The sequence below is a fragment of the Drosophila arizonae genome, chromosome 2 (assembly GCF_054131065.1).
Source record: "Drosophila arizonae isolate 15081-1271.41 chromosome 2, UAZ_ARI_1.0, whole genome shotgun sequence".
Taxonomy (NCBI): Eukaryota; Metazoa; Arthropoda; class Insecta; order Diptera; family Drosophilidae; genus Drosophila; species Drosophila arizonae.
This window is the reverse complement of record NC_142922.1, coordinates 1638314-1654366: the sequence shown is the minus strand read 5'-3', so window position 1 is coordinate 1654366 and position 16053 is coordinate 1638314. Positions and strand designations below refer to the sequence as shown.

General features: G+C 36.4%; 3 protein-coding genes across 8 annotated transcripts in view; all 3 read left to right on the top strand.

Annotated features, from left to right (window-relative positions):
* The first annotated feature begins 292 nt into the window (after positions 1-292).
* wdb (serine/threonine-protein phosphatase regulatory subunit widerborst) lies at positions 293-5649 on the top strand. Its single transcript, XM_018007885.2, has 7 exons — positions 293-569; positions 653-852; positions 948-1142; positions 1203-1393; positions 1460-1793; positions 1865-2094; positions 2167-5649. Exons 1-7 carry the CDS (start codon positions 431-433, stop codon positions 2444-2446), a joined length of 1569 nt encoding a protein of 522 aa, XP_017863374.1. The 5' UTR covers positions 293-430; the 3' UTR covers positions 2447-5649.
* Positions 5650-6676: 1027 nt separating this feature from the next.
* Positions 6677-8785, top strand: LOC108614040 (methylated amino-acid transporter SLC25A45). 2 transcript variants are annotated; one of them, XM_018007938.2, is made up of 5 exons: positions 6677-7161; positions 7741-7853; positions 7901-8141; positions 8205-8319; positions 8377-8785. In XM_018007938.2, exons 1-5 carry the CDS (start codon positions 7116-7118, stop codon positions 8756-8758), a joined length of 897 nt encoding a protein of 298 aa, XP_017863427.1. In that variant the 5' UTR covers positions 6677-7115; the 3' UTR covers positions 8759-8785. The 2 variants fall into 2 exon arrangements, with proteins under 2 accessions (XP_017863427.1, XP_017863437.1); XM_018007948.2 differs by having other exon boundaries at positions 7134-7161; positions 7918-8141.
* A 279-nt stretch (positions 8786-9064) lies between these two features.
* The window catches only part of Atpalpha (sodium/potassium-transporting ATPase subunit alpha), a 32262-nt gene continuing 25273 nt past the window's right edge, over positions 9065-16053 (top strand). For 3 of the 5 annotated variants that reach the window (XM_018007728.2, XM_018007719.2, XM_018007736.2), the window contains exon 1: positions 9086-9199. In XM_018007728.2, the coding sequence (XP_017863217.1) occupies positions 9176-9199 (24 nt within the window). In that variant the 5' untranslated portion in view covers positions 9086-9175. Of the gene's footprint in view, positions 9200-16053 lie in introns of all 5 variants that reach the window. The other 2 variants (XM_089476542.1, XM_018007710.2) reach the window with 2 other exon arrangements.

Below are 16053 nucleotides of genomic sequence, written 5' to 3'. Positions count from 1 at the left end.
GCAACAACAACAGCAACAGCTCAAGGAAGTGCCCAGCATACCGTTAAGGAGTCAGAGCCGTGGTCGTGCATTACGTGGCACAAAGGATTGCAAGACGCCAAACTCAACGGCAAAAGTCGCCAACATAACACATAAAATATTTGGCTGGCTACGCAAGACGCGCACCAAGAAACCAGTCGCAATTCTCGGCAGCGGCGGCAGCAGCAGCGGCACCACCACTGATTTCGAGGACGAGGACGAAGACGAGGGCGACGCGGGCGTGGGCGAGGGCGTGGGTGTGCGTGGGGGCGTGGCGAGGCGTGCGACCGGCACTGCAGCCGAAAATATATCTCAATTGTCAAACGTTGGAATCAAAGCCGGCAAGCTGAATACCACACAGTCAGCCACGGAGACCGCCGCCATCGATACAAACGAACCCAAATCTGAAAAGATGTCATCGGGCACGTTTGTGGATCGAATCGACCCGTTCGCCAAACGTTCGCTCAAAAAGAAGAGTAAAAAAAGTCAAGGTTCCTCGCGCTACAGAAACTCTCAGGATGTTGAGCTACAGCAATTGCCGCCACTAAAAGGTGACTGAATAAAGCAACTGAAGCTCACAAATTGAACCATCTTTTAACAAGTAAAACACGTCCTTCCGTCCTTTTATTTCTAGCTGATTGCTCGAGCCTCGAACAGGAGGAGCTGTTTATACGGAAATTACGTCAGTGCTGCGTATCATTTGACTTTATGGATCCTGTGACGGACTTGAAGGGCAAGGAAATCAAACGTGCTGCTCTCAATGATCTATCCACCTATATAACACATGGTCGCGGCGTGCTTACGGAGCCGGTCTATCCCGAAATAATACGCATGGTAAGTAAATGGGCAGCAAGTAACAGTCCTCGTCGAGCATTTTCCACGGTCCCTTTTAATGAAACTGTTCTAATTTCCTTGTTTCTTTATTTTAGATCTCTTGCAATTTATTTCGAACATTGCCGCCTAGTGAAAATCCGGATTTCGATCCAGAGGAGGATGATCCAACACTGGAGGCGTCTTGGCCCCATTTGCAGCTGGTATACGAGGTGTTCTTGCGCTTCTTGGAATCCCAAGATTTTCAGGCGACCATTGGCAAACGTGTGATCGATCAAAAGTTTGTGCTGCAGGTAAGCGGAATCATCGAATTGATATCACACACATGTATTAAAAACCATTGAAATTTGCAGTTATTGGAGCTGTTCGATTCGGAGGATCCGCGAGAGCGGGACTTTCTGAAGACGGTCTTGCATCGCATCTATGGAAAATTCTTAGGCTTACGCGCTTTTATACGAAAACAGATCAATAACATATTCTTGAAATTCATCTATGAGACGGAGCACTTCAATGGCGTTGGTGAACTGCTCGAGATTCTTGGCAGGTAAGTGAAACGAATGAGATCTCTCAATGAACGGTGGACTATATAGATGGACTCTTTTTGTTGCAGCATCATCAACGGCTTTGCCTTGCCATTGAAGGCAGAACACAAACAATTTTTGGTTAAGGTCCTGTTGCCGTTGCACAAAGTCAAGTGTTTGTCGCTCTATCATGCACAGCTGGCGTATTGCATTGTACAATTCCTAGAGAAGGATCCATTCCTCACCGAGCCGGTGGTGCGTGGCCTGCTCAAATTTTGGCCCAAGACATGCTCCCAGAAGGAGGTGATGTTCCTGGGTGAAATTGAGGAGATCTTGGATGTGATCGATCCGCCACAGTTTGTCAAAATACAGGAGCCGCTGTTCCGTCAGATAGCCAAATGCGTTTCAAGTCCACATTTTCAAGTAATTTACTATAAATATATACTGATCTATATACAAATTGAATAATATGCATTTATAAATAATCTGTATAGGTTGCTGAACGTGCTCTATATCTGTGGAATAACGAATATGCCATGTCGCTTATTGAGGAGAACAATCCTGTCATAATGCCCATCATGTTCCCGGCGCTCTATCGCATCAGCAAGGAGCATTGGAATCAAACGATTGTTGCGCTAGTTTACAATGTATTGAAAACGTTTATGGAAATGAATTCAAAGCTATTCGATGAGCTAACATCCAGCTACAAGGCGGAAAGGCAAAAGTAATTAAATTTATAAATAAATTCGAGTCATTGTTAAATTAATGGATTTTACTTCTGTTATTGCCTTTGCAGGGAAAAGAAACGTGAACGCGATCGTGAGGAGCTGTGGAAGAAGCTGCACGAACTCGAATCAAATCGTTCCAGCGGGCGCGCCGCAGGCGGCAGCGCTGCAACAGCGAACAGCGCAACGTCCGCCGCGGCGGCGTCAGCTGCTGCTGCGTCGACGTCGGGTTCGTCATCAAACACAGCCAACTCTCATCAGCAACAGTCGAATAGCAGCAACAGCGTTGCCGCTGACAATAATCCTGCGACAGCCAATGCAAAAAATAAATCAGAGAAGCCAGACAATTAAGCAGAAGCAACGCGAAGCGCGCTGGGAACGAAATGATGAACAACAGCAACAGCAGCAACAACCACAACAACAATGATAGCAGCAACAACAACTGCAACAGGAGCAACAGCAACAATCACAATACGGTTAAATGCAAGAACAACACGAACAACTATAACACACCGAAATGTCAGCCGGCTCACGCACACCCACACACACACTCACACCCACACTCACACCCTCACATACACACACACGTGCATCTATATATACATATATAAAATTTAAAAAGAATCAAAGAAAATGAATTAAGTATAAACGTTTGTTGAGCTGGCGCTAAATAGTTATAAACAAACAAAATGCAGCTTGAGCTAAAAACTTAAAAACAAAATAATAATAACAATAATAATAGTAATGAATATGAAAACTAAACTAAATTGTATACTCGTTTAACAAGGACACCAAAAGCAAGTCGGCAGGACACGTTGTGAGTTTTGCAAGCGGCGTGGCTACAACTACATGCACGAGAGGAGCGCAACAACAATTCTACATAATATAATAATAAACACACACACACACATACATATTATAAATACATATAAATATATATATATATTACAAGAGCAAGCAAAAAGAAAAAAGTAAAGATGAGAAAAAGTAATTATTATTAATTAGGTTTAAGCTAAAAGAAAGAAAAGCAAAACGGATTGAATAAAGCGTATAATTGTTTGTAAGTGAAGCAAAATAAAAAAGCGAGCCTCAATGTTCGATGAATGTTAAGAACACGCATTGAAAATATTATTAATGAAATAATAATAAAATAATAAATGTAGCAGAGAAACAAAACAAAACAAAATCAACTAAATGTGTTGCTAGCCTAGAACAGCTGCCCCAATAGCACACACAGACAAAACAAACACACACACACATAATGAACACTCTAGTTAACGTTTTCTATTGAACGCTCGCGCTCCACGTGCACACACAGGCATTCTAAATGTGTATAAACTATATAACTATATATATATACTATATATCATAAATTTCGGAAGATTCCGAAATTCGAGCAGTCTCTGGTATGTGTCCAACTTTCAGCTTACATATATAGGCAAAAACCCACTGAAAACTTCATTTGTATAAAATGCGTGTGCATGCATACACTTGCATATGTGTGTGTGTGTATATATATATATATATATATTGTAGACTATGGAAAAAATAATAATAAACTTTGTTACTTATCTTTAAGTGTTGCACATGCCGTCATCAACTTTCATAAAGGAAATTTAAGTAAACAGCTGTTCCAAAACAAAAGAAAAACTAATTCGATAACTGGATTAAAAACTATACATATATGATATATATGGTATATATATATATAGCGGCATTCATCACAAGCGAAGAGAAAAATTAAAACTGAACAACTTTTACATATACATATATAATAATAATAATAATAATACATCAAATGCTGATCTATATACAAGTATATATATATATATATATTTGGAATGTATGTGTATATGTTTTGTGTAGCGTCTCTTGTAAGATTAAAGTTAAAAACCATATACAAAACTACAAAGTGAAAATGATTCAAAAAACAAAAAGAAACAAAAATTATGCATTGTATAAAAACACAGTTGTAGGCTAACAAAACAAATAAAACCGAAATAAACAAGCAAAAATTAAAGTCAAAGTTAGTTTATAGTTTGAAACTCATGCAAAATCTAGAGCTAGGCAACACACACACACACACAGACAACTTTCACGCATTTCATATTTATGAAATATGCTTAGAGCAGCGGCACAACTAAAATGCAAGAATATAATAAAATAAATATATATATAAAAAAAAACTAATCTCTTCTTGACTTTTTTCTGTCCTTTTCAAACTCTTCAACAAAATGCGCACAATTTCGAAAAACAACAAATTCTATGTAAATACTAAAAATTAAAATAAAAAAGTAAATAAAATAAAATTTTATAATAATTTCAATAAGCCGCTGTTCTAAAATAAATTAAAAAATATATAGAAACTCATCAATAGCACACACATTTAACAAATTTACATAATCAAAGGCATATATATATAATTGAATGTATATATATATATATATATATATATATATTATATATATATATATATATATATATATATATATATATATATATATATATATATATATATATATATATATATATAAATTTATTATATATATATGTTAATTTCACGCCCATTGCAAAATAAAGTATCTAGACTTGCATTAAACAAAAGTTGCAAAATATAACAAACATAAATTCAGCAACCAATACATATAACTACTTATATATATATATATATATATATATATATATATATATATATATATATATATACATCATATACAGCTGCGGTCATAAAAATAGTACTTCAATTGAGCACGAAATGTTGAGCGAAACGAATTGATGATAAGCTCAATATTTTGAAAAGTATGTGAAACGAAGATTGAGTTGATTATAAATTGTTATTAATTTAGATGTAGATGTTGGGTTGATTATTTTTTGATTGCAGCCGTATATATGATGAATAAAATTGTGTCTGTGAAACGTAAAATATGATATGAAAACATATGAAGAGTTACAAAAACAAATGAAAATATGTTTAAAAATCTTAAAAAGTAAATGTGCAAAAACGAAAATTAAACATATATACATACATATGTATATGTATAAATGAATCTAAAGGAAAGTTTTGCATCTTTATATTAGAGAGAGACAAAGAGAGTAAATTAACTAAAAACTGAAACATTTCAAAAGCAATAGACTCAAAGTAGAAGAAGTGGATAAGAAGAAGAAGAAAACTCATTTGCTGGCATGTCACAAGTTGCATCAGTTAGGCAAGTAACTCTATGTGCAAATGGCAGAGTATTTTCCAATGCAGCTCTAGCGAAGCAATAAAGTAAAAACTAAAAAATTAAATATATATTAAAATTAAAATATTAATGAAAAAGAAGTTGCATAACTAACTATACAAATCAAAGTTTAGCAAAAAACGAAACAAATATATATATACTCATTTCACTTTCCTGAATGAGTATAAATAAATTAAAATGCTCTAGCCACATGCCACATGCCACGCCCCCTACTATATCCTGTCTAGCAGCAGCCGCATAAAACTCTCTTAGTTAATGTTACAAATTCACATAGAAAAGCCAAGTGAAAATGCAAAAAAAAAAAAATAATAATAATAATAATAATAAAAATAAAATAAAATATTAAAAATATATATTAAATATAGAATTGTAAAAAAAAAAACACAGAGAATATATGTTAAAAATGCCTGATAAATGAGAACACATATATATATGTATACATATATGTATATCTATATAATGAGTTCTGTATTTTTTTTTATTTGTGATTTTTTTAATTTTTTTCTGTTGCGCTTTGAGTTAATGTTTTTAGCCTGCTTTCTTAAACTTGAAACCATTAAATATAGTTTTTATGTATTTATATGTATAAAAATAAATAAAGAAAGAATAAAATAAAGAGTTATACAAATAAAAACAAAAGCATGTTAAAGAAACAAAACAGAAAAAAAACAAAAAAAATTAGCCAGCTAAAAGTCTAAGCAAAACTCGTTAAGTACTTTTAGAGACAAAGAAATAAAAATTAAAAATATTGTACTAAAAAAAAGAAAATATATACATAAAAAATAAAAATAAAGTCGCATCATAAAGTAAACAAAAAAAAAAAAAAAAAAACAACTATATAAGTCGCTTTAACAAATATTAAAACATATTGCATAAATTATAAAATGTGAAATATTTTCTTATGTTCTAGACTTGTAAAGACATCATATAACCTATCTATGGATTTTTCTTGGTTCGTATTGCTCTAGGTTTTTAAAATTTTTCTGTTTATTATTTTTCGCCCCAGAACTTAAAAAAAAAAAAAAAAAAAAAAAAAAACAAGAAAGAACTAAAATCTTATGCTGAGTATAACAAAACTAAATACATTTAAACAAAAAGAACAAAAAAAGCGAAAAATACAAAGAAATTATGATAAAATAAATGAAAATGAATATATATAAAAAATTATATATATATATGAATATGTATATGTATAAAATAAATATGTTTAGTTGGTTGCTTTCAGCAAGTAGGTAAAGCAGTAATCTAAGCAGTTGCTATCGACTGCACGAGCAACGGAGAGGCAAATAGATCAATCAACAACAATAAAACAATGACATTTAGTATGTATATATACATGGCCCGTGGATTTTTCATTTGCAGCAGGCAGAGCTTGAGAGCAAGTCAAGCAGTGTACAAAAAATGGAGTTGGCTAAAAAGCAGTACAGCGCTCATTGAAAGCAACTATTTAGTGATATTCGGATTCAGTTAACAGTGATATTCTGCTACATATCAAACAAGCAGTTCACTTGGCTTACCAACATGCCAGGGTGTGAGAGATCACTTAACATAGCAGATTCAACTTGCAACTTACTTCATAGCATCGAGCCTTTGACAGCAGCAAAGCTCGCCGAACCGTCAAGCTTTTAGACATGCACCACAGCGCTCCGATTGGATTGCAGTCGCAAAGCTCGCGCTGCCAAATGCAGTCGTCAAAAATCCGCAACAAAAATTAAAAAAATCAATAAAAGGAATTGATAATCCAAAGGCGCAACTGCATTTAGAAAACGTGAAGAACCATGAAGTGGGAGAACTATTGTGATTTTGTGGCCGGCTGTGTCGGTGGTAAGTTTCATAGATTCCTTCAGTTTAGGGCTTTATGTCTTAAATGTGGCGCGAATATTGCGTCATTCGCGCGAAGACACTGGTTGGCGGCTCTGACAGCTACAGTGAAAACCAAGTTAGTGAATTGTTGGTTTGACGCTAATTGCATGAGTTGTGTCTAATTGATGCTGTTGTTCTAAACAGTTTTTGTTGGACTAGGCGAAGTTTTACATGTGTTATTAGCTGTTCGTTTTAGTGAGCTTTCACTGTAGCTGCCAACAGCGACGTCACGGTCAAGTTCACGTGTGTGGCGCCCATGATCCGAGGCGTATTTTTAACGGTCGCAATAGAGAGCGGAGCGAGAGGAGAGGGCTAGATAATGCCAGAAAGAGAGGGATAGAGGAAGGCAGAGAGGAAGAGCGAGTGAAAGTGAATTAGAGGGATAGAGATAGCAATAGCAGTAAGAGATAGAAATAGTGGGCGAAAGACAATTGAAATTCTTGGCAATTCGCCCGTTAATTATAATTTCTTGTATTTTCTTTAATTAAAATTATTGTTGACTATATTTGAATTGTGGCAAAAAAAAAAAAAAAAAAACAGGTGCTTGCGGCGTGCTGGTGGCCCATCCTTTGGACACGATCAAGACGTGGCAGCAGGCATCGAACACGTCCGTCGTAACGGCCATCCATCAGATCTACAAGCGGAACAATGGGGTAAGCGATTGGCCCTCGGGTAGGAAACAGTTGACAACGCTTTAAAGATTAACGGTTACTACAGGGGCATGCTCTTCCCGCTGATGTCGACGGGCGCGATCAACTCGATTCTGTTCGGCATCTATGGCAACCATTTGAGGCAGCTGCGACGCGTCTGCCACAGTGACTACCAGCGGGAGCAGCTCGAGTATCACAACATGTTCCTGGCCGGATCGGTGGCTGGGTTCGTGCAGTCCTTCATCGCGTGTCCCATGGAGCTGATCAAGGTGCGACTGCAGACGCATTGCTGTAAGTAGAATGGGAATGGGGTTGAGGTCTACAGTGCTTACTCTGGCAATTCTTGGACTTCAGACTATAACGACTACCTCTATGGCCAGCGTAGAACAGCCTTCGGCACCTTCAAGCGCATAGTGAAGAACGACGGCATCTCGGGCTTATATCGCGGACTCTTGCCCATGATGTGCCGGTGAGTGGCGGGAACTCAAGTTAGACTAAGTCTATTATATATATTTCCGATTCGTAGAGATGTGCTGCCATATGGCATCTATATGCTGGTCTATCGCCATGCGTCGCGCTATATGGAAAATTCGGATTTTGTACGCAAGCATCGGAAGGCATCGAATGCAATTAATATCAACTTGCTGATTACCACTTTTGCCGGCGCTTGGGCGGGCGTGCTGTCGTGGGTGTGCGTGATACCCTTCGATGTGGTCAAAACCATAATGCAAGCGGATGAGAATCATAAATTTCGAGGCATAATGCATTGTGTTCAGGTCAACTATAGAGCGTATGGCTGGCGGAGTATTTTTCGTGGCAGTTGGATGCTGTTGGCGCGTGCGATACCCTTCAATGCGGCCACCTTTTTGGGCTATGAGTATTCGCTGGAGTTGTGTCATAATTATTAGAAATCAAATAAACAAAGCCCGGTTTAACTTCAAATTTAAATTACTTAACAGCAAACGTTAAGCTTTTGCTGTTGGCGTTTACAGTGTGAAGAACGTGTTATATGACAGTATTTTGTTTTAGCACTCCGGCAGCACCTGTATCTGTTAACTGTAGCTGTTACGAATGCAGCCTAAAATAATGCTTTACAAATTTAAATGCAAGTTTACCAAGCGCATAACCCTGAAACTTTATTATACTATGTTAGTTTAGATGTGTTTTATAAAAAATATTGTAAATGCATGAATTGTTCTCAATTTCTGTTAACGCAAATTTGACGTCTGTTAAGAGCGCATTTCAGCTGGCTGAATAACACAGCGCTGTTAACACAGCAGCAATTAACATTCAGCAATCGATAGGAAATTTTATATCGATAAAACATGGCGTTAAGGTCGGATTACGAGGTGAGCTGAGCGCAATAAATAAACTTAAATTTTATAATAAAACTAAGTTAATTAAGGCTAAAAAATAGTGCAAACAATTGTTAACATATATTATGATAAGTGTGAGTACAAAAATGTGCAAAAGTCCAGTTGAAATGTGGCTAAAACTGTGTTCGAGTTTTTCGAGGTGTGTGTTTGACGGTAGAGCAACAACAACAACAGTGCTGAGCGGGCGTTTTTTTTTTTAATGGAAAAATCGAAACTCTAATATGCGTGTGTGTGAGTGTGTGTGTGTGTGTGTGTCAGTGTGTTATTGGTTTTGTTGGTAGTGTACGCTGCAAGCCGACGCCCTTAGGCGACGCCAGGCTTATTAATTTGTTTATGGTTGTTGTTTTTCTGGTAGTCTGCAAGTGTAAATTGGGTGGAGACGTTGCAGTGTTTTTCATCTAATCCTATTGGATGGTTTATCTAACACAGCTTAATGTTGCTGGTGTTGTTGTTGTTGTTCTTGTTGTTAGCATGATCAATAATATGAAGTTGGCCCAGTGTGCCTTTGCAGCGAGCTGGTTTTTTTAATGTTCTTTTCATTAGCTCTCTTTCGCTCGTTCGCTTGCTCGTTACGCTCTCTCTGTCTCTCTTTGCCGTGCACTCTCTTCACTGCTCTCTCCGTGTCAGCTCAGGTGTGGTGCTCGTTGGCATTCGGATTGAGGGCTCGTGTTTGATCGGCTTAATTTGAATTGCTTTATAGGTAGCGCACTCTTCGCATTCACCTGGCCGCCACTTTCGCTTACGTGCACATTTTGTTGTTGCTCGTTCTTTGCTCGGTTCATGCGCAAAGCTCAGCTGCTCTTTCCAGTCGGCCTGCTCTAGTGCGCCTGCTCTGGCGCTCTGGCGTTGCCTATAATTGAAAGCTTTCTGCTTTCCAGATTGGAAAAGTTTTTTGTTGTTGTTGTTGCTTTTTGTCTCGTATTATGGCTTACATAACCGGTACATTTCCAGCAAGCTGAGGGCTGTTCTCTCTGTCCACTGTTGGCATGCAATCGACATACTGCCACGCCTCCGTGCCCAATACGCCTCAGATTCAGTGGAAACATGTTTTTACCATTGGAATCTCAGACCCAGTCCGAGTCCAAAGAGACACCCAATAGAAACAACCCTCTTTCTCTCTTTATCTACTTCTTCTTCTTCGCCTCTCGCTCTTCTTTTGCTTGTTGAGTACTTTTTTTCTTTGAAGCTTTTTATCATTTTTTTCCGGAATCGGTGTCATTGGGGCGCGTCATGCCCTGCTAATTATAAGCAAATGTATTTTGTTTCTACTTGTCTTCAGTTTCCTTCTCCACTTCTCCTCTGTTCTCTTCTCTTTGATAATCATATCAAAAAGTTGCCTTTGGTCGGTCCGATGACTTAATTACGGAGCAAACCTTGATTTAATGGCCTTAAGCTGTGTCCTTTGTGTGTTTGTATGGACATAGATAGTAAAATGGGTTTCACAGACATTTATTAAGATTCTATTTGTTCACATTTCCTTTAGATAGCAACTAATTATATTCGAGGTTTTCTAGACTGTTTATCTGCCTCCAGCCAAAGTATTTTTCCATCGATTATTAGTATCAATCTTCGTCAATCTGTATGCATAAACAAACTCAAAACTTAGTTCGTTTAATTTTGTTCAACAATTTGCTCCAATTTGCGAGTGTCTACTGTAATATATGTTTATTTCACGCACATCGGTCGCATTTGCAAGTCGAAACATAATTTAGCTGCCGCATGGCATGGCATAATTCAGCCACGCCCCCTGCCTAACAGCCCCTCTGACTACTGTTTCGCATGCTGAGTCATGCGCCTTCAATTTGAATCAATTTAGATGAGGAAAAGAGAGAGGGCGAGAGAGAGACAGAGAGGGAGCGCGAGGGGGAAGCAAAGCCACAAAAAATCAAGACTAAAACTATAATCAGATAATTTGGCTGCTGTTTTATATACAGAGCTGTTCCCTAGAACTTTGAGTATATAGAATAGGAGCAATTGATAAGTGAATGCTATAGTGGGCAGGGCTCGACTAGGATATACCCGGAATCCTCTTCCTCTGCTATTGCTGCGAATATTCTAGATAACAACATGAAACATAGTCCAGCTGGGCGTGTTATAGGAGTGTATAACATGTGTAAAATGTGATGATGTTAGCTTCAATAGGTTCTAATATACAGCCAGACGGAAAGTATAGGCAAATAAAGTCAGTTAATAATTGGCTAAATTGTCTCGACTCTTGTCTCTATTGCCGAATATATATACATATATATGCTCTTCGTGCGTCATAAGTATTAGAGTGTGTAAACCGCAAAATACTAAATGCTATGCTAATTACTAATATGTGGTACACTCTATATAAATACATCAATTATCAAATGAGCTTTGCTCTATGAGTCAGAAAATGAAATTAAACGCCGTTGAAATCTTGTAAGTGAAAAACTAAATGAAAATATTTCGTTGTTCAACTTTAGTGAGATTCAGCATAAAGTTTTTGAAATGGGGTATAACTGATATGGAAGGAGAAAAGAAATGGAGTTAGAGATTTATAGATGAATAAAAAGATAAATGATTCTCTGATAGATTAAAGATTTGTAATAAATTTAAAACGCTCTGACAACATAGAACTGCCATTTTAAAATAATTTCGTTTTTATATTCCTTAAAAAAAATATCTTGATCGACCCGATCTACAGTAATTGAAAACCCTATCGAAGAATTCTAATTCTACTGTTAAGTAAATTTGAATGAAATATTGTTGACCTAATGCATTATTGACTTGAGTCTTACTAGAGTTTTATACGAATACTTATGACCTACGTACTAATTGCATGTGGGGGCTGGTCTAGACTCTATCAAAATGCTGATTAGCTGTTGTTGTTGTTGTTGTTTTCGTCTCTCTCTTGGCTGGCTTGGTCGTTTGGCGTACAGCGATAATAGAAAATGAAATGCAACTGGAAAATACTGGAAAATAATTTTTTGCATCGGCTTTACCAGTGCCGTGTCTTGTTTTAGCCGGTGCCACAATCAAAGTGTGTCAACAAATTAATAACGGCACTTTAATTCAATTAAATGCCAATAAAAATCTAATCAATTGTCTATATAAAGACATAAAAAATAACAAATATGCCGCAACGATCTCTACTTGAACTCGAGCACAGATGAGCAGCTGAGCCGCTGATTAGAGACTCTCGAAATACCCTATAGATATGTTAAGGCTTATTTAATTTAAACGAACAAAACTCTTGAAATTATAAGTAGATTATTATATTGTTAGTAATTATTATCATAATTTGCATTACTATTAATATTAAAATATTACAAAAGATGAATATGTTCAGTTGAAAGTAATACTAAATAATACTATACTTATTTCACTCATAGAAAAAAATCTCTTGAAGGTTTAAGTTGTTTATTAAAATATAAACAAATTTACACTCGGAAAAATTCGATAAAAATCGATATACAATTTCTATTCTCACATTTTGTATGCTAACTTGGATATATGAAAATTAACAGCTATGTTTGCTTATACTTATACTTTTCGTAATAGCTTCTTCGCTTACAGAGTGTGTTGTAGTCTGTCAAACCCTCCAGTGACCTGCTTTACATACTTCTGTAAATTATTCATTAGATGTTGACTGCTTGTTGCCTTGCCAATTGATTGCACCTCAGGTGCTCGAGCACCTGTGCACAAGGACTTGCACCTGCCGCTGTTAATTCATGTGCTACCTGTGCGATGCATGTGCCACATGATTTCCACTTGTATGCAATTGCATAACTGTGACTTGTTAAAGCAAAGTAGAGTACATATACAATTATCTCCTCAGCTGGCATCACGTTCTCATGTTATCAACACGATTTCGACACCTGTAGATAAGCTCATTTTCTGCACTGTGCCACGCCTGCACAGTGTCTCATCCAGTGCGAATCGATGAGACGCACCTCGAGACGGCGGCGGCTCAAGCGAAAGGTCGCTGTGACGACCCTGCCTGTGGCGACGCTTTGCCATGTTTGCCCATCGGCTATCGGCAAGAAGAAGAGATTAAGAATAATGAAAAGAGCTCAAATGTAGTCTCTGTGTGTGTGACTGGGTCAAGTATCTGAGCAATTGTGTGACATATGTATAGATATAGTAAGATATGTAAAGGCTGTCTTTTATTAGGGTTACTTGAAATTGAACTCTGTTCTAGCTAAAGGTCATATGAGGTTGAATCGATAGCTTAGAACTGAAGTCGAAATCCATAAGAGATTCGAGATATATTTGAGCAAGTTTAATCTATAAATATGTATATATAAGATACAATATAGTAATAGTATATAATATGGAAGATCATTTAAGAATATGCTCGATTTTTCATGTTTCAAGTTTCTCTATAAGAACTTGACCTTACAGAAGTACAGATTGATTTTCTATTACCTTAATGAGTAGAGTATTTATGCTGATCAAGACAAATGTAGTCTATGAGAATAACTATCTATAAGAATTTAGTCAAATATTACTCATTTGTAGTCTTATGTGGAGAGCGCTACAATTGAAGTAAACTGCAAATATGATCAACTTATCTTATCACTTAAAAGCAGACGTATCTTTCTTGACCAGACATTTTATACTATGAACTGCATGTGTATCCAGCCATATGATATATCACTGTCTGATAATAAAGTCAACAATTCGACTGATTTTAAAAGTTGAAATTGTAAAATGTAAGAGAACAGCTTACAAAATTAGGTTGAATATATCAAATTTATCTCTTTTTTTTTTTTGAGTATATAGACAGACATCTATTTCTATAATAGAAGCATATTCTTGAAGAGAAAAGAGAGAAATTTATATTCCCAGATATGCTTAGATATATCCCTTATCTATCGATATAGTTTAAGCACTTAAGACAAATATCATGAATTCTTGCATACTTTGTAGAGCATCTGCTAAGTTTTTAATTTCTGACCGGTTCAAACAAGCTAGCTGCTGTTCGCTGTAGTTCACAGCTAAATTTGAACTTACACACACTCGCACACACACAGTCTCAGCTGATAGACACGCATTGTTGATGGCATCAGACGAGAGCAATTACCGCAATTTGTGAGCATTGCTTGTGGGGGAGTCAATCACTCAAGTTGAGATTTATAGCGAAGGAATTCGCTAATGAAAAGAGAGAAAGAGGGGAGAGAGGAGAACTAAAAACAAATAAACTCTATGCCGATAGCCGAACTTTTTAAATATTTATGATAAACTGCAGATGTTTGGGCCAAATCAAGTGAGGGCAGACTTTTATGTCTGTTGCTAAGAGTTGAAATAGATTCGTTGTTCATGAATGTGTGTGAATCTGTAGAGAGTGCTAGACTAACAGATACTCTGCTAGTTAATGTTCTGGCTATATGTCACTAGTGAAGCAAAGCGAGGAACATTCATAGGGATGAGTTAATTAATAGGCATATAACTTAACAAGTACAACATGCTCGACTCTCAGATACTCTACATATAATATGCAAATATGCTATCATAGAAATATGATAGTAATGATATATTTATAATGAGTCCTATTCTTGATATGACAATAAAGTAGATGCAAGGTGAAAGAAATTACTATATACTTTCAACTTTCATGTATGTAGGGTATAAAGAGAGCCATGGCAAATACACGTTTGCCTCTTGGCCTTGTCTAAGAAGTGTTGAATGTAAAAACTTGATAATGCCCACTTTAGTACTATATTGAAATATATATGTATATATGCACACATATCTCACATTGATAATGCGAACAATTGACATGGCAGTTGATGCAAGACAACTCGGAAAGTCGTTGGGCATGAATGTATCTCAATTGTGCATAAATCGCCTTCTGTGCCACAGTTTGTCGCACTTGGCATCTTTGCAACTGCTACATAAATTGTCATATTAAACTTTTATTTAATTTAATGCCACACACACACACACACACACTTATACACATGTACAGCAAACAAATTGTGACACTTGCTAAACACACAGATAGAATGTTTACACTTGTAGATACACAGATTGAGATACAGATACAAATACAAATACAAAAGATGTGCCTGGCCGCAATTTGTTATAATTTAAATACAATTCAATGCGAGTAGCTGCTGACGTCGATCTCTTCCACTCATCATATTTCCTTCCAAACAAATCACAAAAAAAGAGAATAGAAGAGATGAAGAATATTATGGAATAATTCTGAAAATGATAATAATGATGATAATTATTTATTTTACGAAATTAAACAAAATATTGTTTAGAAAAGGATTAATGGGAGAGTGAGAGAGAGAGAGAGGAGAGAGGTAAATAGAGAAAAGGGAAATAAATAAGAATTACAGAGAACAACTATGAAATTGGATGGGGACAGAAATGAGAGAGAATGAAAGCATGCAAGGAAGAACAGAAAGAAAAAGCAGAGCAAAGACAGAAAGCGAAAGAGGAAGGGCGAGAGGAAGAGCTGATATACAACTGATATATACAATGAGATGAGTCAAAAGAGAGAAATAAGGAGAGACTGGGACAGAGACTAATAAAATGATACGCAAAGATATTATATTGCATGCAGTAGATCTATTTGCCATAATAATCTCCGAAATATGTTATATTCCCTGGTATTATTGTTACTCAATAAATAAATCACGACTTTTGCTAGCTCAGTATCTCATATTTACGTATGCGTAGCGAAATATAAATAATATTTATCATGTTTGACAATCTCTTAACGATAAGTCATAACGTAAGTAACTGTTTTGATTGCTGTTAAATTATTTTTGTTATTAAACAATCGAATCGGAATCAGCGATAAGACGTCGTCCACAATAGTCAAATGTGTGGCGGAGTCACTTGAG